The sequence below is a fragment of the Manacus candei genome, unplaced genomic scaffold, assembly GCF_025592945.1.
Source record: "Manacus candei isolate 608988 ecotype Guabito, Panama unplaced genomic scaffold, ASM2559294v1 h1tg000014l, whole genome shotgun sequence".
NCBI lineage: Eukaryota > Metazoa > Chordata > Aves > Passeriformes > Pipridae > Manacus > Manacus candei.
This window is the reverse complement of record NW_026138062.1, coordinates 43,067,048-43,092,326: the sequence shown is the minus strand read 5'-3', so window position 1 is coordinate 43,092,326 and position 25,279 is coordinate 43,067,048. Positions and strand designations below refer to the sequence as shown.

The 25,279-nt window shown below is 38.4% G+C and overlaps 1 protein-coding gene across 8 annotated transcripts in view; it reads right to left on the bottom strand.

Moving 5' to 3' along the window:
* The window catches only part of FAM76B (family with sequence similarity 76 member B), a 51,057-nt gene extending 25,908 nt beyond the window's left edge, over positions 1 to 25,149 (bottom strand). For 2 of the 8 annotated variants that reach the window (XR_007903297.1, XM_051780154.1), the window contains exons 1-10: positions 24,817 to 25,146; positions 24,652 to 24,716; positions 24,068 to 24,122; positions 22,381 to 22,536; positions 21,239 to 21,435; positions 19,226 to 19,273; positions 18,946 to 19,026; positions 18,152 to 18,284; positions 15,114 to 15,215; positions 3,290 to 3,427 (exon numbers count right to left, since the gene is read on the bottom strand). Coding sequence is in view for 7 of the 8 variants with exons in the window: in XM_051780154.1 (XP_051636114.1) it covers positions 3,290 to 3,427; positions 15,114 to 15,215; positions 18,152 to 18,284; positions 18,946 to 19,026; positions 19,226 to 19,273; positions 21,239 to 21,435; positions 22,381 to 22,536; positions 24,068 to 24,122; positions 24,652 to 24,716; positions 24,817 to 24,921 (1,080 nt within the window). In the remaining variant the exon portion in view is untranslated. Of the gene's footprint in view, positions 1 to 3,289; positions 3,428 to 11,993; positions 14,556 to 15,113; positions 15,216 to 18,151; positions 18,285 to 18,945; positions 19,027 to 19,225; positions 19,274 to 21,238; positions 21,436 to 22,380; positions 22,537 to 24,067; positions 24,123 to 24,651; positions 24,717 to 24,816 lie in introns of those variants that run through there. The other 6 variants (XM_051780150.1, XM_051780152.1, XM_051780156.1 and 3 more) reach the window with 6 other exon arrangements.
* Between the last annotated feature and the right edge of the window lie 130 nt (positions 25,150 to 25,279).

The following is a 25,279-nucleotide window of genomic DNA, read 5'->3' as shown; positions in this document are numbered from 1 at the left end:
AAGAGCAATCCATCTCTCCTAAAACTGATGCAGTATCAAGCTCAAATCTTCCTTGCATTACTTTAGATTGAATACAAGGAAATTTAGTATATGTCTAATAACCAGCATTCAGCAGATAGTTCAGCCATGTTTTAAAAGCCTCTATAATTTCCTATCTTTATCAGATTTCCTACATCTAATGTCAGATACTTACTGAGACCTACTCCTTCTCCTTGCTATGCTTCTCTGTCCATGTATCTATCATGTACAAGAACCTGCATTTTACTAAAATATCTATATTTACTGTATTTTTTTCCAATATCGTCTGTTCTCTTTAACTTATCCTTGTCCTTCATTATGTGAAAGCAGAAACAAAATTAGTGTCCACAGACAAACTGAGGTGCAATTCATGGATACAAACTGAGAGAAGGATAAGCAGAAACCCCCTCTGCTGTCATGCATGACATTCATTCCTCCCTTAATTAATGCCTCTTATTCCCTTGGTATTGCTTTGTCCATTGATAATTTCTCAAAACAGCTCATTATTTTAACTAACTGATTATATTCTTTCTTTATAAAATGCATTTATTATTCGCCATTTTAAGAATTATTTCTACAGCCTCAGTTTAGAGACAAGATGTTTTGCTTTTGTTCTTTGTGAAAGACTTGTATTTTAATCAAGTCACAGCATAATTACAGTATTTTACATAAATATCAACATAAAATCTGGATCTTAACTACAATATTCTCCATTTAGCTAGTTAAGCGCTTCTGTGTTTCCCATTACTTTTGTGTTTGACCATCTCATGTTGCTTAATGTGTTTTCATAGGGCCCAGATATTTGTCTGGATAGAGAACTCAAGGAAGGATGGAAAGTTTGGGGCACGGCTTCATCAAAAGAATAAACAGATCCAGATCTGCACTACTGATGGGGAGGTTGGGTTTGTCTGCCCACATGCCCAGCCCAGCACGCTCTCAGGCTCCTTGTACAGGCACCAGCTCTGACACAGCAGTGCGGTCAGCCAGGCTCATCAGCCAGAATTACAGCTGCTTTTCTCTGGGCATCAGGGCTGTGTACTTCTGCCTAATAAAACCTTGCATTGCATAAAACATGGATGGGGTTTTAAGCAAACTGACATACTGAAAGGTGTCCCTCCCTTCCCACGGCAGGTGACTGGAATTAGGTGATCTTTAAGGTCCTCTTCCAACCCAAGCCATTCTCTGACTCTATGAAAACAGCTTCTAAAATGAGGTCTTGTGAAGTGGTTGTAATTTGACAAGGAGTAATTTTTTTCCCATAGAATTTAATTCAACCTGCAAGATATGGCATGCAACAACATTCCTCCTCTACAACTGTGCAGGGTGCTCTCCTGAGGAAGCCTGCCAACTCATTTTAGATATTGGCAACAAGCTGGACCTTTCTCACAATGCCAGGACACAGATCAAACAGGAAGCGCAAGCAGCAATAGACATCCTCTTTGTCATGAACAGGTACTATAAATCCTTAATCAAGTTACTAAGCCTCTTTGCACTCTTTGACATAACCAGTTGTGGACTTCGCTATTTATTCTATTGCCAGAAGTGGGAAAGAGGAGCAGGATTACACAGCAGTGATTTCATGATGTTCTCTCAGGATACCCCAGGACAGCAGTTCTGATTATGTAGCTGGCATGTCGGCCTTCTGCAATCTCATCACTACAGGAACGGTAGTGGAAGAGTTTATGCAGCTGCATAGACTGTCAGGAATAGATCAACTATTACAAAATGGCATAGGTTGAAAGAATAGGGAAATTATAAAAAAGTAATTTAGAGTGAAAGAAAGTTCTTTTAAAAAGCTTCATGCTATCAAACTGTGAGGGAGAAAAGATCCTTAAATACTTAAGATGGTCTGCAGCCTGACATTTTTCATTGCTCTGGGATTTCCAGATAGTTGTGATTAAGGAAAGAGTACCTTGGCTATCAGTACCTGATCCTTCTTCTGGGATCCTGTCTTGGCTAGAAGTAAGACAACCTTCCAAGATGTGTTCCCCCTTCCCAAATACAATGAATTTTTGTTCTAAGACTAATATCATCCCCATTTCATCCCTATTTCAGGATAAAACTGCCCATTTCTAAGTGTTGTTTGGAATCATGGGAAGCCATCTGTTCAGGAGACATAGGCTTCCCAAAGTACCCCAACCTGGCATTTAACTTCATCTCAGACTCATAGACAAGATCACAATAGACAACCAATTTTGGTTCCAGCTGGTGATGGGAGGGGAGGCGTAAGTACACCTTTGAATATTACGTGATTTTGATAAGTATTAACCTAGCAATAGCATGAAGGGTCATGAAGGGTTTTATTAAAAATACAGGAGAAGTAAAAGATTTATCAAATTGTGTTGGTTTGGAGTATTCCTGTGATGTTATTTCAGCTCTAACAATAATAAATTTGTTATTTTTTTCATACTAGCATGTTTTCATTTACTTGGCAAAACTGATGACAAAAACTGTATCAAATGTCACTGTATCATATGAGAAAGCAAGTACTTACAACAATGGTTTGGTTAAATTATCTCCTCTGGCCTCCTTGGAGGTAAATTGGGATTACTGGGCTCTAATCTTGTGAAAAAGAGCCTTTGCAGAATACCATACGGGTAAAAACATAATGAGCTTTACTAAAGTTCAGCAGAAGGTGTATGTTTGTATGCAGTGACTAAGCATATGCAAGTAGGAGGCAATTACAGATGGCTGGAAATATGCTACTACTGCAAAACACATATGATGTTTTGTATCCCAGAGAAGAGAGCAGAAATGCTCTAAAGTACCAAGCTTGGCTACTAGCTAATACAGTGATGCTGAATTTGTGTTATTTGGGGCCACAGCATCACACACAGCACCTGCAGATCAGCAACGAAAGGTTGCTCATTTCTGTCTCTTAAATTGAAAACAAGTTAATGCAATCACGAAGAATACGCAGAGATAAGAGGAATGTACCAAGTGGAAAACAATATCCAGATACATCCAGTAAAAGCTACATTAAAAACAAAAGTATGAGTAAACTGTGACACAGTCATGCCTAGGGCATACAGGAAACAAAATCTCTTAACTACATGAGCCAGAGAGGTTAGCCTGCCTTCTCTCCTCCATTAGGGGTTGTCTTATCTACTTCTTTGCCATACTACTGTTCTGAGATTGTTGTGGGTTGCTGCTGACTGTAAAACATTAATTTGAAGTGTATTAATTCTCTTAGATATACTTTATATGTGTATTTGTGACTTTACCTAAGCAGTCACTGGTACACTGAGACACCAGCCTTCACAAGACTTACCAATTTGCATCTTAACTGGGCAGGTGTCCTGGAGAGGCTTATCAAGGAATGGCTTTGGAGGTGTTGAGTGGGAACTGTCATTAATGTGAGGTTTGTTGGAGAGGTCAGGGAAATAAACAAGTCATAGTCACTTCCCGCCTATGAGAATGAACAGAGACCTGGCATTGGATGACAGGTTTGTATTTGGAAAAGAGATGTTTACAAAATAAACCCAAACCAACAACTTCAAAACCAAACCACAAACCACTCCCTATTCCACCCATTTAGATTTCAAACCAAAGAATGATCCTACTGATGTCTACCAACTGACTTGAGGTGGGCTAACTGGAAAGAGACACCCTGATTTTAAGAGAAAACAAGTCTATAAAAGGATAGAATGCATGACTAGGATTCACGCTACTAATCCCATCAGCTTTGCACGAGGTGAGAGAAAAGACAGGTAACCAGGTATTTTATATAGATATAAAAATATATTTATATTATACATAATAATAATACTATACAATGAACCATATTGTATATTATAGTACATGATACATAATTATGTTTTATATAAATTATATGTATAATTTATATAAATTAGAGCTACTCATTACTTTTTTCCTTCTTTATTTTTTTCCCTTCTAATGTCTGTTCAGCAACCTTACTGCAGGGTCAGCAGGGCATAGAATTCTGCCTTTAAGCCTTGAAATTGCATCAATGAGCGCAATTGCATTCTGAAAGACTGGAAAAAAGAAAAGAAGCAAGGATTTCCTGCTTGAATACAGGAGGTAATACACATTAGTACACCCTGGCCAGAATTTGCATGTGCAGCAAAGCTCTAAGAAATAAGTCAAACTGAGGCCTCTTTTGCTAAGAGCATTCATACTTCCTCTGTTAGGAAGTTAAGACCCATATACAATGATGCAAAATAGGCTCATTGAGAGGACAAAAATGAGTGTTCATTTTTTTAATCTAAATTGTCCACTCATGACTTGACAGGAAACCTAGACTGACTATCCTTGTAGGCAGTGTGAATGGCCCTAAGAACGTGCTAGAGATGTTTAGTCTATTCTGGTGGAACTGGCCACTGAAAACATCTCAACTTGATCTTAAACAAGGTAACAAAGGTGTAATTTGAACAAGTTCTGCTCTCACCCTCAGGGGTCTACCATGTTCATTGCCTCTTCCTTCTCCAATGAGCCTCATGTATTTGCTTCCTCAAAGTTTCCATCTTCAGACTATCAGTAAAGGTTGCCGTTAGGTTGACAGTATGCCTTTTAAAACCCTTTCAAAGGGACTGAGAGAGAAAATCCTCACCAGGATAAGCACCCAGCAATTCTAACTCCCTCTCCCATGCTTAAGAAAACAGAGCTCTTATTGACGCAGTATTTCAAATTTTCTGGACTTTGCAGTACTGTCAATCATTAAGACCTATACTCCACTGTGAAGTAAAATGTGGTGGCTTGATGTGCACAACCCCTGCTGGCCTCTTGGAGAATGACTGTAGGTGGACGTGGGCTGGACCTCAGCCATTCCAGTGGGTGGAATGAATTGGAGAGTAGAGTCACTCCAGGAAGGGCCAGAAGAGCTTTTCACTAGCTCCAGCACCCAAAACTGGGCATTTTACTGTTGGTAAAAAATAGCTCTAGAACAACAGGTGGAAGTGTATTTACATTAAGAAGCTGATGGTCCCTTTTTTTATTATTTTTCAGATGCACAATGACTAACCAATTGACGCCTGTAAGAACAAATCTTACCACAAAGAGGAAAAGTCAATGATGCTAATTAGCAACACAGTAGTTTATTGAATAAAAATGTTAGGACAATCTCTGAATACACTTATCCTTGAGGGCAGAGTCTCAGCCTTTAAATTCTAAGCCAATGAGTGCATTAAGAAAGAAAGAACCATCATGGAAGTTGTGATAAAATTGACTGATTTTTGCCAGAAAATACAACTAAGATTACAAAATTAGTAAGATTTAAGAAACAGAACTTAGGCTACAGAAAGCTTCCAATGGGGTTAAAAAGAAAACTTATCTGTCAAGAGGTTGTTTTCCATAAACTAACAAAAAAAATTCTTTCATGTTCTACCAAGTAGCAGAGATATTTTTAGACTACATAAATTACTAGTTTTATAAGCTCCAATGCTATTTTGGTAAATAATATATCAATATCTGTATTCCTAATTATAGTCCAAGAATGAAAAGCACGTTTTTTTGCTGTTTTGTAAAACATACTCATTTTTTGATAAAGCATGTTTATCAGCCTGATAGCAATCTTGACAGTAGAACCAAGTTTATGAGTGCACTCTGAATCACTATAAAATTCCTATTTTTTGCTTTTCAAAAGTTTCTCAGTTACTCATCTTTTTTTCCCCCCCACTATCACCTAGTTTACTCAACCTAAAACGTTAACTATGACAGCATTATGAATGGATTAAGATGCCATCTGACTCCTGTACGCCTCAGGAACAATGTTCTGTGAGTTGTTGCAAGGATACTTTTCAGACAAAAAAATGCATCTGTCCACATGACAGCAACAAAATATAGGGGAAATTATATTCCTTATTCAACAGCAGGACTCTATTGTCCTGACACAAGGAAAGACGTGAAAACCACATTGTACTTTGAGTTTGGTTTTTTAACTGAATTCATAAACTAAAAATACATATTATATAAATATTGTACATAAATACTTAATAAATCCCAACAGTTTCAAAATACTGCTTTTCTGACTCTTGACTTAACAGTTTTGATACACATCCAAAACCTCTTTTAAGAAAACAGAAGTTGTTTTAAAAGTACAGTGCTTGGGCCTTTACTGAAAATGGGATACATACTGAATGTGATATAAAACTGTACTTCAACCATAGCTATTTAACAAAAGGGAAGACATGTCTATGGATAAAGGGAGAACACAACACTACAAATGTTCTTGATGTCCTACACACTTCAGACCAAACTTAGTTAGAATGCTGTCACTAAACATAAAACAAAATAATGCAAAAGGGCTTTAAAGATTTGACCAGCAAGATAAGTACTCTTGGGAACTTTGCTATTTTCAGACTTGTTTCTGATTGTGCATAGTATAAGAATTATATCATGCTGGCAACAGATTAATAGGAAAGAAATAGATGGGAAGTTACTCCTGCTTACTCCCTGCTCTGCTTACTTGAAATTTGCTACCAAAACCAGCTTTTAGAAATGCTTCTTCATGCAAAATTATTTATTTTACAAGCTCACTAAACTATCTTGGTGCTTATGTAACAATCATTCACACAGTCTGAAGTGTTTCCCTAAAGCAGCACGTTGCCTAACAGGCAAATTGCTATTATAAAAAACATTGTGGTTTTTTTTTTTCAGTTCCATTCAAATGAACCCCCTCACAGCGAGGGAAAAACTGAACACATCAAAACATTGTTTATCTAATTTTTCGTAACAAAATACTGCATTTTAATAGATGAAGAAAATTATTGCCTTGTTTAGGTTTTAGAGTTACAGGACACCTGAGGTTAGAAGTGGCTTCTGTAGGTCATCTGGTGCAATCCCCATTGCTCATGCATGGCCACCTGGAGCCAGTTGCCCAGAACTATGTCCTCTGAGCTTTTGACTACCTCCAAGGATGGAGTCTCTACTACCAACCTAGGCAACCTGTGCCAGTGCACAGTCATCCTTAGAGTAGAAAAAGTGTTTCCTGGTGATCAGAGGAAACCCCCTGTGTTTCGGTTTGTACCTATTGCCCCTGGTTCTGGCAGTGAACACCACTGAAAAGAGCCTGGATCTCTCCTCTACGCACCTCCTTTCACGTATTTATATTGGTGAGATCCCTCCAAGCGTTCTCTTCTCCCAGCTAAACAGTCCCAGCTCTCTCAGACTTCCCACACAGGAGAGGTGTTCTAGTCCCTTCATGATCCTTGCACCATTCCATTGGACTCCATCCAGTATGTCCACGACTCTCTTGTACTAAGGAGCTGACTGGCCTATAGTTCCCTGTGTCTTTCTCTTTAAGATTGCTTATAGAATATATAAATACAATACACGACACGACTATAGAGTATACAAATGAAAACACTTTTCCCTTCTACTACAATTACATCTTTTTGAATCCAAGACTTGTTAAAAACAGCCTGGACTTTTTAAATGTTGATGAGAACTCTCACTATAAAGTCACAAGATTTCAAATACATCTACTAACAGAATCAGACAGGGAAAAATCTGAATTAGAAGTATATCAGACTCAAAGAAAGCAGAACACTAAGTCTTAAGCCTTATTATTCCAAGTCAAAAGTATAATCTCACCTTTGTATTGTTATCTATACTATGAAGAAATCAGTTACATTTAATAATTGTTTCTAAGGTACAGGTGAAAAGTTAGCCAACTAATGCTACAGATTCACTACACATCTATGGTGACTGAATAAAACTTTAACTTATTCATAGCAACTCTCTTCAAAGGGAAAAGATAGTCAGTCTCCACACTGTCTTGGGAGTCTTGGATTCTGCTTTGAATTCTACCATTGTGTTTTGTGTGGCAGCATTTAACCTGCATTGTTTCATGGATCAGCCTCCTGACTTGTAAAATGGAGATTTTTCTTTCTTAACTAAAGCAATCAGAGAAAACACAATACAGTTCCATTTTTTTTTCTATATTTAACTATATTAAATATGCTTAATACCACTGGGGGGGGTTGGAAGTAGATGAGCTTTAAGTTCCTTTCCAACCCAGACCATCCTATGATTCTATGATCCTATGCCAAATTTTCCAAAATAAATTTCCAATTTTTTAAAATATATTACAAAGTACTATATTTCAGTATTTAGGACATTGTCATTTTAGCATCAGTGTTGCATTTGAACAGGAACAGCTATCCACTGTGGGTGCTGGCTGGTGCACAGAAAGCACACACAACCATATACAGTGGGGTTTAAGCAGCATCTAGTGGCTAGCCTTATGTAGGCAGCCATCCTATTTAGCTCTATTTTCTCGTATTGTATTTAGCATTCAGGGAGGGAAAAGGTGCATTCCATCCGTTTCGGTAAACATGATCCAAAGAATATTTACATGTCACTACCTTTAAGGCAAAATAAGAGGAAAAAAAGCACTGTAGACTACTAGTCACACCCAAAAAACTGGACCATATTTAGCACTGGAGAAAGACTGAACCATCTTCAACCAAAGAATGCAGAAATTAAGTTTCAAATTCACCTTGCACAGTAATTTGTTTTTTATGCAAAATAGCAACATGCCATTCGAGTAATAGGAGGTACTGAGTGCTCACTCCACTCTTGCAGATAAGACAGTTGGAGGCTGTCTTGAGCACAGTGATCATGAAATTTACCTCAGTGATGGAGAAGGTCATAGAGCAGATCATTCTGTGTCCTATCAGATGGCACATGCTGGACAACCAGGGGACCAGGCCCAGCCAGCATGGGTTTATGAAAGGCAGGTTCTACTTGACCAACCTGATCTCCTTCTATGACAACATGACCCACTTAGTAGATGAGGGAAAAGCTGTGGATGTTGTCTACCTGGACTTTAGTAAAGTCTTTGACACTGTTTTCCACAGCATTCACCTGGTAAAACTAGCTGTTCATGGTGTGGAGAGGTGCCCTCTGTGCTGGGTCAAGTCCAGAGAGTGGTGGTGAACAGAGTCACATCCAGTTGGCAGCTGTTCACGAGGGCTGTTCCCCAGGGCTCAGTACTGGGGCCAGTTCTGTTTAATATCTTTATTCATGACCTAGGAGAGGGGATCGAGTGCACCTTCAGTCAATTTGCAGATGACACTAAGTTGGGTGGGAGTGTTTATCTGTTGGAGAGCAGGAAGGCTGGATTGATGGGCTGAGGTCAATTGTATGAGGTGCAACAAGGTCAAGTATCAGATCCTGCACTTGTGTCACAGCAGAAAAGGACCTGTGTTCAGCAGCTGAACATGAGCCAGCAGTGTGCCCAGGTAGCTAAGAAGGCCAATGGCATTCTGGTCTGTATCAGCAATAGTGTGGCCAGCAGGACCAGGGCTGTGATTGTCCTTTTGTACTTGGCACTGGCAAGGCCCTGTCTCAAATCCTGTATCCAGTTTTGGATCCCTCACTTCAGGAAAGGCATTGAGATGCTGTAACATGGAAGGGCAATGGAGCTGTTGGAGGGTTTGGAACATTATGAGGAGCGGCTGAGGGAGCTGGAGATGTTTAGCCTGGAGAAAAGGAGGATCGGGGAAGTAATATTACTTTCTACAACTACCTGAAAGAAGGTTGTAGCCAGGTGGAGGTCAGCCTCTTCTGCCAAATAACAAGCAATAGGATGAGAGGAAACGGCCTCAAATTGCACCAGGGGAGGTTTATATTGGATGTTAGGAAACATTTCTTCATGGAGAGTCTTGACAAGCATTGGAACAGGTTGCCCAGGGAAGCGTTGGAATTGCTGTCCCTGAAAGTATTCAAAAAACGTGTAGATAGGGCACTCAGGGACGTGGTTTAGCGGTGGACTTGGCAGTGCTGGGTTAACAATTGGACTCAATGATCTTAAAGGTCTTTTCCAGCTTAGACCACTTCATGGTTGTATGAGAAAGGTTTTTTGCCTATGATAACTTTAATGAATGCTGCACCCTCAGTCAGGTAAGTGACCAGCAAGCAAATTCTTGTAGATCCTGAAGGAATGTTTGAAGTTACTGCTCCTGGTTGTGTTTCATAACATGCTCTGCAACTATAGAAATGCAACAGGTTGTATGAGCACTACTAGACTGCTTCAGTGGAGTCAGCTTGATTATAATTGTTTGCCTTTCAGCAGTGATTTAAGTTATTCTAGCAAATACAGCTTTACAGCTCTTCTGCTTTTTGGAAGGTTGTAAAAAGTTTCCCAGGAAGCATCTAAAAATAAAACTGAAGACATGCATTGATGCACCTGATGAAGGATAAATTGTGAATGCCCTACACCTTTAATTGAAATAAAGCAAAAGACACCTGTTGATTAAATAAAGGAAAACATCTTAAGGTTTTCAGTACTCAGCTCAAAATAAATTGCTCCAAGGTACTGAAAAAATGGGAGGGGATTACATCTGGAAGTAAAAATCAACTTGGCCTGCAAATTCTAATACCTGCTGAAGTCATATTTAATTAAACAGTTTATTCTGTTCATTTCTCAAATTTGGACTCTTAGTATCATTTAAAAAAAAAACAAAGCAAAACAAAAGACTCCCTTAAGCAATGCTGCATTTCACACATATGAAAAATATGTAACGTTAAAAAAACCCCAACCGTGTGATTCAGTACATCACACAACAAGTAACATGGTATCTCAGAGGTCTCTGTTCCCCATTAGCCCTGTCATCTCCATTACCCTCCTTCTTTCCCAAGGAGCACCACAAACATCTCCTTCCACCTCTAAAATCCCCTTGTCTGATAGCCCCTACTTCTTCTGTGGGATTCAACAGAAGTAATTCCATATATCAGTACCTCTTCCATGAGGACAGCTAGAGCAATTGCACATAATATAGGAGAAAATGTATCTTCTATTGCAGTATCAATGTTTAGTAACTCATTTGAAGGAATAAAAACAAATGAACAGGTTTTACTCTATTCCAAAAAGTTAAAGATTATAGTTTGTCATCATAAACATCACTGTTTTCAAAAAAATCAGTGTTGGATTCAAAGCTTTTGAAGCTACTGAAGACCATTAAGAACTGCCTGAATGCCCACACACAAGTTATGTAAATCTAAATTTTCTTTAAAGAAATTTGCTTCAAATGATGCAAACCTCTTTTCAGGATTCAGTCAGTTGCATGGCCAGTTACACACATTTGCACGTGTCACATGAAAGCCATGCATAAACTAGGTACCACACATGGTTTTGACTTGCACTCAGCTTTAGAAATAAGTGGCTTCCAAGTTGCTGTTGCAAGTTTGCATTAAAACGAGACTAAGAACAATCCAATATTAGACCAGCATATTGTTCATTATTATAACTACTATAAAATAATAACTGTTTCAAGACGCTTTGAAACAAAGATTCCCCCTTTCTAGACCAAATAGATACAGAATCTTACTCTCTTATTGGTATGGGGTAGGGGGAGTTTTTTTTAAATTATTTTTTATTTTGAACTTTAATTCCTGAATGAGAAGTATTCTTCTGGCTTGTGGAAAGATAAAGATTGATCGTTGAGGAAAATTTAAAATGAGACCTACAAATTGCAGCACAACTTGTGCTGCACTAGAAGCCACTGTGACTGACAGCCAGCAGGGTGTTGCTGTGGGCACCTAACTCCTCCTGACACAAGAAAGGGAACACACAAAGAAATTATAAATGTCGTTTCAAATCTCAGAATCATCCAACTCGTACAATGCATGTAAAGGAAGAACAACTTTATAGTTAGCAGAATAAGACTGAAATTCAGGTACTTTTAAACACAAATGTTGATGCTAATCAGTATGCAAAAAGCTTGTTGAAGGCATTTCAGTCAAACCTTCACGCTTTTTTCTTCTTCTCTATAAGAAAATATTTCTATGTATTATATATAATTCTGTTGTAGAAAACAAAAATATTTTCATGAGACAAAGTAATCCGAAGCCTAATTTGTTACAAGTTGTAGACAACCCAAGGTGTCTAATCTTCACAGAAACATAAATATTAAATTCTGCCCCTTTTTTGGCCACAGACTTTTAGTGAGTGACATAGCATGAAAGATTAACACAAAATATGGATTTATGAATAATTTTAAAGGGAGAGATCAATGTTTTGACAAGATTTTATTGTGAAACATTGGATTTAGAAAAGGTACAAAATGTCAACGGTCAGATGTGTGCCAGTACAGTATTTCAATAGTCTATACATGTGGACAGCTGAATAGCTTCACTGCAGAACAAGTATTTAGACATACTATCTAAAAGGGGGCCGCAATATTCACAGGCTTAAAATACATAAATAACCTGACCCAAAATGGCCATTACTGGTCAATGCTAATCAACATCTGGAAACAGGCTAAAAAGCACAATACAGTACAACAATCTCCTTGCAGATCCACGTTTCAAGAACATCTGTATATTAATCTACAGCTCCAGGACATGATTCTCAGGACCAGGATTCAGTTGGCTAGTTAACAACTTTAAAAAATTAATGTTAAAAATTAGATTATGGAAGAATACCCACAGGTATTTAATAAGAACTAAACACTGTGAAGCTCCTAAAAATTTTTCTGAGATTTATGAAGTCAATTACTTCTAATACAGAACTTCAGTTTGTTTATTTAAAATGTCCTGACTGCAGCTTGAACTGATATCATTAAGTAACCTTAATTCGAACATTTCATTTTGCTATGCATTTTTGTATTTTAAAACCAATTTCATCAAACCTGGGTCACCACTCAACTGGAAAAAAATGACCCAAATACTAATTCTGAATTAATAAAAGTAATAAATTTGTATATTTAAAAAATTAATAACAACCCCAAAGAATAGTAGCATTCTCTACCCTAGTTCAGTAAGTTTAAAGAAGAGCATTTATAAACATACAAAGTTGATTTTAGGGTATAAAAATACACATATACCATATGAAACAAGGTAGCTTGAGTTTTTCATATTTTTCAGTAGTCTGTCACTGCTGGAACTCATTTAAGCTATTGAAAAGGTGTTCATAGTTCAGTACCTGGGTGCAAAGCCAAAGGACTATAGATTTTAGTTCTTTAATTAAAAATGTGTAGCTGCTTTTACACAATTAAGTTTACTGAAATATCAACAGCTACCCTTGTTACCAGGCAGTACCCAGAGCTGACCTAAACCTTCACTCACGTAAGTCTACTTCCCTTTATGCTGATTCATAACTTACCTTCCTGAACAGAGACCTTGGGGTATACTAAATTATTGTTTAATAGAAATTTCTGAATATGACTAATGTCCGTTGGGAGCAGAGCTAAATTTAAATTGATATAATTTAGAATCAAAATCCACCCAAAACATTAGAATAACCCACCCTTTGACGCTACATCCACTCAATTAATTTAAAGGCCACTGGTTTTGGCTACTCTTTTCTCATTGTGTATCTTTACTGGCAGATGTGAACCTTGCAATTTATTAAGGAGAATCACCATAAGTTACAACTAAGTACATTAACTCAGACAACAATGGGAAATAAACGTTTTTAAAACTTTGAGTGTATATCCCTAGTTAAGGATGTAACATTGGGAGTACAATGCCTGCTGTGCAATTAAAATTGGTGCTGTGCCAAATGGGGAAAATTTATAAACAAAACACAAAATTCCAGCGTGGAAAAAAAAAATGTTTTTTTTTTTTGTTCAGGAAATGTTCGGCATGAGCAGCACTAACAAAATTCTACACCTCACAGACACAAGCTACGACAGTTATCTAAAGCCAAATTCACTGTCCATCAATTAGCTAGCTAGCTCTTAATGCTGCTTTGAGCACTGCACTAGCCACTTTGATCTTTGTTTCAGATTCCTCTGTACACACATTTATATTTACATAAAACATTTATTAAACATGATTTTAAAACATAAAAACCTTATGTACAAAATACCAACATTCCTATAAATAAACAGTTGGAGAAAGGCACTTGCAAGAAAAATCTACAGTAAATCTTACAAAAACCACACTGCCTCTGTTACTGTACAATAGATAATCTTTCTGTCAATCCCTATCACAAGAATGTAAAACACTAATTACTTGTTATAACTAAGAATATAACCATTACAGTCGTATTTACACATACATATATGCCTCTTATGAGTTTGAGAGCACCATGATTTCCATTCTAAATTTATATTTTGATACAAAGTAAAAGAACAGTTGCCAGGAAACAGTGTTCAGTGTCACTGCAGATTCATAAACGTTTGGCTGACATCAGTGTAGTTTAAAAGACTCAGTTGCTACTCTGTAAAAAGTACACCTAGTTTGTTATTGCATGTTGTCCTTTTAGAGAAAGCACTGCAATGTTCTCTATGCAATTGTTTAATACTATTGCTGGCAGAAAGTTTCCAATATCAAAAAAATAAAAACATTCTTCAATCCAGTTGAAGTATTTCATCTGAACAGGAACTAAAAAAAGCTGCATATTAATTATAAAAACATGTAGGAAACATGCCAACTAATCTGGTGTGCAAAAATATTTTTTCCACTACACAGGATTTTAAGGGCTTCACAGAATTACTCAAATGTACATTGAGCAGCAAACCCCACGAATAACCAGTTCCTCAAGGAGATGTGAGGATACTTCCACTTTTATCAAACTTTTTACCCTTTGACAATGCTGCAACCTGTTTGAGCAGTTCTCTGTTTTTGGCCTGCAATACAGACAAAAAAAGTATGAATTACTGAAACATTTCCTATAGTAGTGTCATGTACCGATTTTCTATTGCATTTATGAACAAATTCTCAAAATGTACATGCTGAGAATATTCTGTACTGCAAAATTTAGTATATCCAGTATTGCATCAAGTCAGTGATTTATCAGGCAACTAATTCAGTCTTTCTTCTCAGTAAAGTATGCTCTACCAACAGACATCTAACTGTCAGTGTGTTAATGCTGAGCCCTTAAATTGGATCCATAACCCAACGACAACTGATAAATTGTCAGGGAAAAAATAACATAACCTTTGAGAAAGCCTTTATCTCTTGAAGTGAAAAAGAGATTCCTAGAGTGAGTTTAATTCATATGGACATTGTCTGTTGACTGCAGAACTGCTGTACAATGCATCCAAAGTTAAACATGGGAACAACCACTCAAGTACTTGGAACTACTGTATTGTAGTGAAAAATGCCAAGTGAATAAGCTGACTGAACAGCTTGAATATATAACTCCACATGAAGTATTTCTCGAGTATTGATAAGCAATTACTCACCTGCAACTGTTCCACAGTTTCCTTGTGAGCTTTCTCCATACTGTTCATCTTTGTCCTCAAGTTAGACTCTTGGTACTGGAAGTCTGCCTTCAGTTCTGTCAACTGAAAACACAAATGCTGTGAAGATTCCTTGAACTGCTACAGTACATGGCTTCCAATCAGTCTGTGAAATATTTATGGAAGCCTCAGGAATCTCAGGAAACACTGTATTTATTTACTATTGCAGTATTAACAGCTCAACACTTCAGAAGCACTTTGAAAAGTATCTATATATATTTTAAATGAAGAAAACAACTGTACTTATGTAACCATGCTATTTGCTCAAGATTTTGTATACAGAAGGCTAAACCTCAGCAAAATCTTCAGTTACATCTCTCACTTATATGGTATGGTAACATACAAAAAATCTTCCATACAAAGACAGTATAAAGGATTCTATTGCGTCATTTTATGCTACAATTTGTCCTAGACAGAAGTTTACATTCCCAAGTTTCACTGCTTCTCGATCCATAACAATGAATTAAACTGCATTATTGGAAACATGTAATTTCAACTTAACTTTTGTGTACGGTGTAGTATGGCTGCCACTGGGTCTCTGCTGAGAGAGACAGAGATTCAGGTGACATACACTGAGGCATGTGTTTCTAAAATGTGATATATGCTTCTATCCAAGTGCTGAATGCTTCTTCTGGAAGCACGTGCAACCGGGTGAACTACTAACAGTTTGCTGTATATGGACTTAGAAGTTTTAGGAATCACTTCTTTAAAAAGTTTACTTCTTCAAAGCATCCCAACTCACAGGGCTCTTCTGAACCTCTCCGGTCAATTTGGATTTATCAGGAAATGAAGCCTCTTTGCTAGCAAAGATGCATGCCATAACAAACCAGAGTATGCACTCCTGAACTAATGCACTGAGACTGCTATCACCAACCTCAATACCTGTCAAACCACATATAGTGAAACAAGGTATTCAAAAGAACTGTCAATCAAATGGTCAAGTGGGGGTATGTTGATAGAATGGTATATTATAGCTCCCTGTACCCAGACTGCTGCTCTAGGTATGCACTTTATGGCTGTTGTAAATTGCAGGGGATCCAATGCAAAGCCACACACCACACACTACATATCAAAAAAACCTAGTGGTAGTGTTGCACCACAGCAAAGTATGCAACCAGAGGAGCAAACACACTACCTGTGAACATTCAGCAAACTGTAATCTCCTCCTAATAATCAAATCTCAGGGCTCCATGGTAATGTTTTGTTGTCTCACTAACATTTTGTGCAGAAAGAAAAACAAGGCTAGTACTGCAAACAATAGGCACTGATAATGACATGGTTGACATCCTGACTCATAACAAAAAATGATGAATGAGGATTGTCTGCAAAGCTGGTGTACTGAGTTGTTTTTGTTGCTATGTTATACATTTCAGAAGTTTTTCTTTTGGAGCATTCCAAACTGTTCAAATGCTGTCCCTACACAAATCTTGAGACACAATCTTAACAGTAATCTCCCACAGGTCTGGCTCAGGCTTTTACCCAGTACATGTCTCCAAATTTATTATATCATTTAAAAAAAAAAATCTGCACTGCATTCATTTGTTGTAAATTTTTCAGCTACGCAAACATTGTACAATATGTTCAGCTTTTCTCCTCCTCGTAGCAGTTGCAGAAAGTGACATTTTAAAAGTGAGGAACTCATGTCTGAAGGAGTCTTTAAGTTCAAAGAACTCCGAGGTGAAATAAACAGTTTTAGCAGTGGGGATATTAAAATTATTAGATGCTCTCCCTATGGGAACAGCACAAAACAAGTCACTGCAGCGGTTATGCAGAAGCTGGTTACATTTTCTTACCTATCCTTTTTGTTAGCTTTGCCCCATAGATTAAAACTAAAAAGAGACAACTGAATTTCCTACTGACTCATGATCTTCTCCTGGCTTTATAAGACAGGGCCTAACGTTTGTCCTTTGAAGAAAATATGTAAAGAGAACCCATGACAGACTGCTCAGTTCTTTCACATTAAACACTTAAAGACTTGAAATAGCAAGTACTTCCAACCCTAGGTATACTGCAAGTGATATAAACGAAAATAGGTTCAATATCCTTTGCAAAACACATCTAAGCATAGAAATGAAGATACTGAACTATGGTTTAAAAGTGGAAGCACTTTTCCTTTTAGGAGGCTTTCCTAACCATCAATGTTTTGACAGGCCACCATGCCCTGAAAATCAAAATTTTATCTGAAAATATAGTAAATTTATTTTTAATACAATTCCATAACCTACTCAATCCTGAACAGATATTCTAGAGCCACTGTTACAGTGTCTTAAAAGCATCTAGTTATTCAGATGGCAGAGAAATAAACACTAAGAAAAGCAAAGCAAAGTGCACATTTGTAGTTATTTCCCTTTTCTTGTTAATCATTAGTTTGTTAGAAGGGTGAATCTTTTCTAAGAGTTTCACTGCAGCCATTTGGGCCTGACTATTTCACTTAACTTCTGTTGACTGACATCTATTTAATCCAAGCTTTTCTTTTAGTCTCCGACCACCACAAAGACTGGACATCCTACACTACATATGCTATCACTGTTATAAAAACAAAACATTTAATATTAATACATTATAATGTAAATTTGGACATTGACTTACTGTGGCTATAGTTGCTTTAGTTTAAAACTAAATAAAAACTATGCTAAACTCAGAATGGTCACTGCTTTTTGTCATGACTCAGTTTAGAACATGTAAAGCGGGCAAACCACTGTCTGGCATTTTATCCATCACCTATGGCATGCAGCTTGAGAAACAGGCAAACTTCTGAGTGGCTGAAGTGAGGCAAGATGAATTCCTCTTTGACTTAGAGCTAAAATATATTCATGACACAGAAGTCTCAAACTTGTTCTTTAAATGGTAAGATCTGATTAGCTGCTATACAGAACAACTGCATCTGATTTTTGGTTTATGTCACTGTTTTGACATTGTTAGGAGTCTACAAAATAGAAAACAAAATTATGAAGTCCTTATTAAGCAGGTGCAACTTTTACCTTTTTATCTTTCTCTAAAATAGTCTGATCTCTTTGCTGCAGAAGACGTTTAAGTGACATTACTTCTTCTTTCAGTTGACTTATGAGGACAAAGTTGTCAGTCCCTCCACTGTCTGCAGACTGATTTATAGAGCTATCAAAAGTAAAAGACAATAGTTACTTACAACATCAATAGCAAAAAAACCCAGTTTATTTTTTTTTATTTCAAATTGGATAATTAATAATTCCACAAACATCCTTAAGGACTAATGCAAAAAAAGTATGTACCTGACAGAAATGGATGCAACTGGCAAATTACCTTACTAATGGCACACATTACATACACCTGCAGAAATATAATTCAGTATTAGCTTTGAGGGGGACAAACACTTTTTGACTGAAGCAGCCACTTTTATTCCAACTATTTGGTCAGAGACAGAATGAAGATTCAGTCTCCCACATTAAGGTCCAAAAGAATTCTCTGGGTCAGCTTAAAGCAGCAGGTTCAACCCTGCCATCTAATTGATAAAACACTGATGTCAAGGAATACCATTTGGTTGATAACTGTTGCCTTGTACATAAACTTTGTTTAATTTTGCTCCAAACAGCTTAAAAGCAGGAAAACAGTGCTAGTTTTCTGCTGATAAAGTAATTTAATTGACTGACAGCACTCAGATGCCACCCAATAATCCATCTGGCTAGACAATAGTTTCACCTCCCTCATTCTTCAGACAAAAAAAAAAAAAAGGCAACTGGCCACAAATCAGTGCTTTATTTGGTAGAAATGGCTCAGCTTTACAAAAATATAACTTTACCTATCTCCATTTGATGGCTTGGATTCCAGTTTGGGTTTTTTCTTTGGAGTTTCATTCTGAATAGCTGCAGAGGATTTATGGCTGAAATCAAACAAAATGTAAACCTAAAGCCTCATACTATGTAACTCTCTAATATCACCATTTGGTACATATAAAATAACTAACTCATGCTCCTAGCTGGAATGCTAGAGACTAGCCAGAAATGCAAGAAAAAAGAAATTCTTTAAATGAAAACTGCAAGATAAATGAAAAGAAAATTAATAAATAATATCATATTTACCTCTGTTTCCATAGTCCCTGATCTTGTTCTGGACTCAGATTGCTGATTCTGAAATACGTGAAATGTACTTGGTAACTGACCAAACATGCCATTATTTCTATGTTTATGTGAATGGTATCTGTACTTGAGAAAAAACCTCCCACCTTTTTTTTTCCTAATAAAGAAGTGAACATTTATGAATTTTCAGCTAGACATTGATACTATCTGTTGTATTCCTGATCACGCTTTACTACGTCAGGATGTTATGAAGGTATTTCTTGGCTAAATATCTATACTATTGTAAGTCACAAGGCATACACTTCAACACCTTTGGCTAAACTTTTTTGCTGATACCTCCTGATTCTTGTGAACTCTGTATTGCTAATCTCATACTCAGCAAACCAGTCTAAAGCAGCACTCCTGGGATTTCCATACTGCCATATGAACACTGCACGAAGCAGCGCTCGTGTGGTGGTGTAAGAGCAAAGTTAAGTTTTGGATCCCTGAAAATAACTACTTCTCAGGTGTAACAATTTGCTTTCAATCATCTCAAAAGCAACTAATGAAGAGCACTGATATAGGAATATAGAGACTGCACTGAGTGAAACAGTTCAAAGAATCTGTATTTGTACCTCACTGTCTCTATTGTCTGAAATTAGCAATAACTGAAATGGACAGGGAAAAAGAGTCATATTGACTGGACCAGAAGCAATAGACCCATGGTAGCCTACAGAAAAAAAAAAGGTGGGAAACCAGGAACATTGTGATCTGTATAGAGATATGCTTACTGTTACAACTCGAGTATATCAGAAGCTCTATTCTGTAGTAAAGAGTTAACTATTTTTTTATTTAATCCTTACTATACCTCTGCCACATACTTTAAACTAGATTTAACTTGCTATAACTTAATTTTCAGCAGATTTGAAAGAACAGAAACAGTACAATAACTCTCTGTATGACAAGAATAATTTTCATCTTCAAATTCCTAAAAACCCAAATCACAGTTTTCTCTTTTTTAAAGTGAAAGTATATGCATTTCCCTTTTCCTCATTCCAAATATGATTCCAGTTTATTTTGCTTCTATCTTTAAGTCACACTTAGGCAAGTTTCAGTCAAGATGAAAAAATATAAGCACTGGAAACATGGAGTTTAGAAGCAAAGTCTGTACGTCTGAGATTAGGGTCATTACCATTGCAGCCACAGCATTTACTGTCCAGCACAAAAAATAAGTAGTTCTAAAGTTATGCTGTCATAAGCCTACCAATGAAAATAAGAATTGTGACTACTACTATGGCAGCATAAAACCAAAAATGAATTCTAGGGTTTACAACTAAATAAACTGGTTATGTAGGTTAAGGTTGGTATGCTGTTGATGCCATGGCCACAGATGACATATTGAGAAAAGATGCAGAAGGGACAAAACTACATCAAAGGTTATCAGAGTGAACTAAGTCTTATGACCCTATGTCATTATCACAGCCACCCACAAACTGCCTATTCCAGCAAGATTTGATTATAAAAACTAGCAAAGAGATACAAATTGGTCCCAGACTGAAGATAATCCCACAGTACTGCTTCTGCTTCTCCATTTACCTGCGAGTATTTGTGCACAAACCAGTCAGGGTGAAGTAAGTCAGGGTGGGCATTCTGAATGAAGTAGTTGTACTGTGCTTACTGCAAATACACACCTTTTATCCCATGGTAAATGCGTGTAAAATAGCAGTTATCACACAGCAGTTACTGCTTAGAAAACTAAATCCAGTCTATCACTAAGTAACTTGTTTCTGTAGCCATTCCGTGAGCTTTTTTCTAGACTTGCTACCAATTTTAACCTCAACTGCTTTTTGCTAAACTCCCTTCATTCAAACGGTAAGAATACAAGGATTTTGACAGGCCACGGAAGAGCAACATTCTGCTACTGCTTTTGACACCATGTTTCAAACAGCTTTTTATACTAACTTTGATTTTATCTCAGTACAAACAGAACACAGATGAAGAGTTACCAACAGCTACCTTAACTTTTGAAATACTTACTTATGATGACTGCTGCTGTGGCGATGATGATGGTGGTGATGATGGTGGTGTTTTGAATGATGCTGGTCTTTCTCAGTAAGAGATGAGGATGAGGAGTTAGAATGTGAAGATCCTAGGCTCTTCCTCTGTTCTTTCGTCTTCTGCAGCACCCTCTTGTAGGACAGCGTGCAGAGCCAGCACAACAACTTTCCATCAACCTTTTGGGAAATAATTCATACAGGGGTTTATTTCCAAGTACACTTGCACTAGAGAGATGTGCTCAGTATTTGCAAGAAAAAATTGTTTCATCTGTTATCTTTGGGAAAAACACAGACATCTTTTTGGTATGAAACATCACTACTATACCTCCAATGTCTGCAAGTTATCTTTTAGTAAAGATTCTACTGAATCTTACCCCATTTCTTTTTGTCATTTAAAGTTATGCTACAAAGAGTCCTAGCAAATACTGGACTTGCTCTATGTTGCAGAAATGACAGTAACTTTTTAAAAGGACAAATCTTTTTTAGTTTAGACACCATGCACCTTCTCTCAACCCATCGTACTGTAGGCAGAAACAAGATGTCCAGCCAACGTTTTACAGGTACCAAGCAAACTCTTCTGTAAAAGCAGTATTATCCTTGAGTTCAGTCAAGAGGCTTTTGAGGTCATTTCCTCAGCACCTTCTGGAATGAGAAAGTGGCACTCACCAAAGCTATTTAACAAAACAGAACACAAAGGGCTACTCAGAGCAGTCTACGCCTCTGGTGCTGTACTTTAAGGCAAGGCAAGCAAATCAGAAGAGGTAAAGAGACAGATTCAAGTTATGGACATAGATAAGATCCAATGGCTGAGAAAATAAAAATAAAATAAATATCAAAGCATCAGGAACTGTTCAGCCACTTAATTTCTGTTCCCCAGCTACAACTGTCTGCTTACACTTAAGCCTATTTTTAGAAAGTGATTTAATTTAAAGTAAGTTAGCTCAGTACCTCACATAACAATTGCCAAGTTACGAAATTTAATTTAAATATTGTAAAGCACAGCTCAGCAACTTAAATCTAATATTAGAGAACTTAAATACATTCCTGTTAGTCTTTCTCTTACGAACCAGAAACACTGTCTATTGTCAGCCTAAGCCACTACAAATGTGGAACAAAGCCTACCTTCCTTCTTCCCTCCTCTTTTCGATCAAAAGCACACTGCTGTTTGCACTGCTCACATGTCTGAGGTGGGCCGTACTTCTTCTCCGAGTTGGTGCAACGCTGACATTTTGTGCCAATAAATGCTGCAATAATGTTACAATACTGACAAGGCTTGGGCTGAAAAAAAGATAAGTTGAACTGAAATCAATATATTTGCATTTTCTGTAATGAAGACAGGTATTTCAAACCACAAAATGATGCTTTGAAACTACTAAGGCTTCATATAACCTATCTTAAAGAACTTTTTTCCTACCATTTCTATCTTCAGTACTAAACCTTTCCCCTAAAATGATGCTTCTTCAGTGGTTAAAACCAGTCTGGACTTTTCATGAAAATCCAGATGCATACTAAATAAAAGAAACACACAAAACTATCTGATTACTCACCTCTACACCTGCTGTTTTATTTTTTTAAATACAATGACATTTCCTCTCAGTTATACTACATTCCTAGAGAAATTACTTACAGAAACTTTAAAAGAAGAGTAATCAAGTAATTTTTTTAGACTGGAAGTTTCTGAAGGCATCCCTCTCCCTTTCACACTCAGGGATTCAATAACACTACAGTTCCAAGATTAGTATCCTGACCCCTGCAATTCTGCAGGAAACTTAAAAAAACAAAACAAACAAAAAACCACCACCAACAATCAAAAACCAACTTCAGATATCACCAGGTCAGGTTATCAACTTTTATATCATATGCTCAACTAGACTAATATGCTGATATATGCTGCATATATGTTGGAAAATGAAATTGCTGTCAGTTTTCATAGGTTAGAAATGGCTGATTATCCTCAATGCAGTTCTGTTTTTTGACGAACTACTGATAAAATCATTGTTGGATCTGTCCTGCAATTCATTTTGCTACACTTTAAGCTTTTGAAAAGTATTTCTTTGCTCCGTTTACATATATATTCACAAAGTGCCTGACTACATACCAACAGCTGTTACATTTCTCAAATAAGTTGAATTTCATCTATTATGGTTTATGTCAAGCCTAGAGAAATTACGCCCTTTTGTTCCACAACAAGATTATCTTGATACCTCCTACAAACTCATATCTGCAGGGTGGCTCAGATACAATGTGTGTATTCACATAACAGAAAAATTCATTTTTCCAGCAGAACTGAAGCTGAAATTCAACATGAGAAACCACAAATTAACATGAATGCAGATAATACTCAAAATCTTTTCTTCTTAATAGCTTAACACGATTAACATGCCTTTTTTTAAGACTTACACAACATAAAGTATGCAGCATTACTCGATTTTCACATTTACATCCCCTTAAGGACAGAGAGGGCTAACGGTCTCCCTGTCATCAAGCATACGCTTATGAGAATACACAGGGAAGAACTTCGCATGTGTGAGGTGAAATAACTTTGCTTTGTTACAAGTAGCTACATTGAAATTATTCCTAATCTTTAAGCTACATATAACCCCAATGGATTTCAAGTTGAAAAAAGGAACTGTAACCCACAGAGGAAATCAAGAGACAGAAATGACATTTCCATCACCTTTCTGAATGGCAATCTCTGGGTTTATTTTTTTTTCCCAGAAGAAAATAAGAAGATTAGTTGCATGAGAACTTTTTTTTTTTTCAGTTTAAAGCACAAATGAATTAACTTCAGTACTTAGAACCGACTTACCGTTCCAAACTGCTTCACATTTTGGGCACATTTCTTGCATATTGTGTTGGTTTTGCTGAAAAGATGAAACGGCACAAAGGTGAATTTGGCAACAAACACACAAACCTTAACATTCTTTCCCACGCAATTACCAACAAACAGAACCACATAGAGGTTTGGGTTGGAAGTGACAGAATCATAGAATAGTTCGGGTTGGAAGGGACCTCTGGAGACCATCCAGTCCAACCCCCCAGCCAAGGCAGGGTCACCTGGAGCAGGTGACACAGGAACGTGTCCTCGTGGGTTTTGAATGTCTCCAGAGAGGGATACTCCATGACCTCCCCGGGCAGCCTGTTCCAGTGCTGTGCCACCCTTAGTGTAAAGAAGTTCTACGTCGTGTTGAGATGAAACTTCTTGTGGTTTAGTTTATGGCCGTTGCTCCCTGTCCTGTCGCCGGACAGCACTGAAAAGTGTCTGGCACCACCCTCCTGACACCCGCCTCTCAGATATCGGTGTGCACTGACGAGATGCCCTCTCGGTCTTCCCTGCTCCCAACAGGCCCAGCTCCCGCAAACTCACTCGCACACCGCCTGACCCCGCCGTACCTCTCCTGCTGGAACTCGGAGCGGCAGTAGGTGCACTTCACGATGGGGTGGGCGATGCGACACTCCTGCGGAGGAAAGAGCCGCGTTACCGCCCGGCCGGGCCGGCCCCGCACCGCCCCCGCCCGCCGCCCCGGAGAGCCCCGGCCGGGCCGCTCCACCCCGAACCTTGCACAGCTGCTGGCCCTGCGAGAGCTCCTCGAACGGGTACCGCTGGTTGCACTTGGTGCACGCATAAAGCGCCGGGGCGGCCGCCGCGCCCGCCGCCGCCATCCGGCGGGGCGGACACGGGCGGGCCGAGGGAGGGGAATGGGGAGGTGCCGCCGGAGCGAGGGACGGAGCGGCCGCAGGGGCCGCCGAGGAGGAGCCGCCGCCCCCGCCCCGCTCCCGGTGCCGGTGCCGCGCTGGGCCCCGCGCGCCGCCCGCGTCCCCCTTGTGTCGGCGGCGGCGTCACCCCGCGCGCGCCCCCCGCCCTTCCCTCCCTCCGCCCGCCCCGGGCCCGGGCTCGCGCTGCGCCCGCGCAGCCAATCGCCGCCCCGCGCCAAACCTGCCTTCGAACGCCGCCGCCCAATCACCGCCCCCGCCGGCCCCGCCGCCGCCAATCGCGCCGCGGGCGCCCCGCACTGCGCCG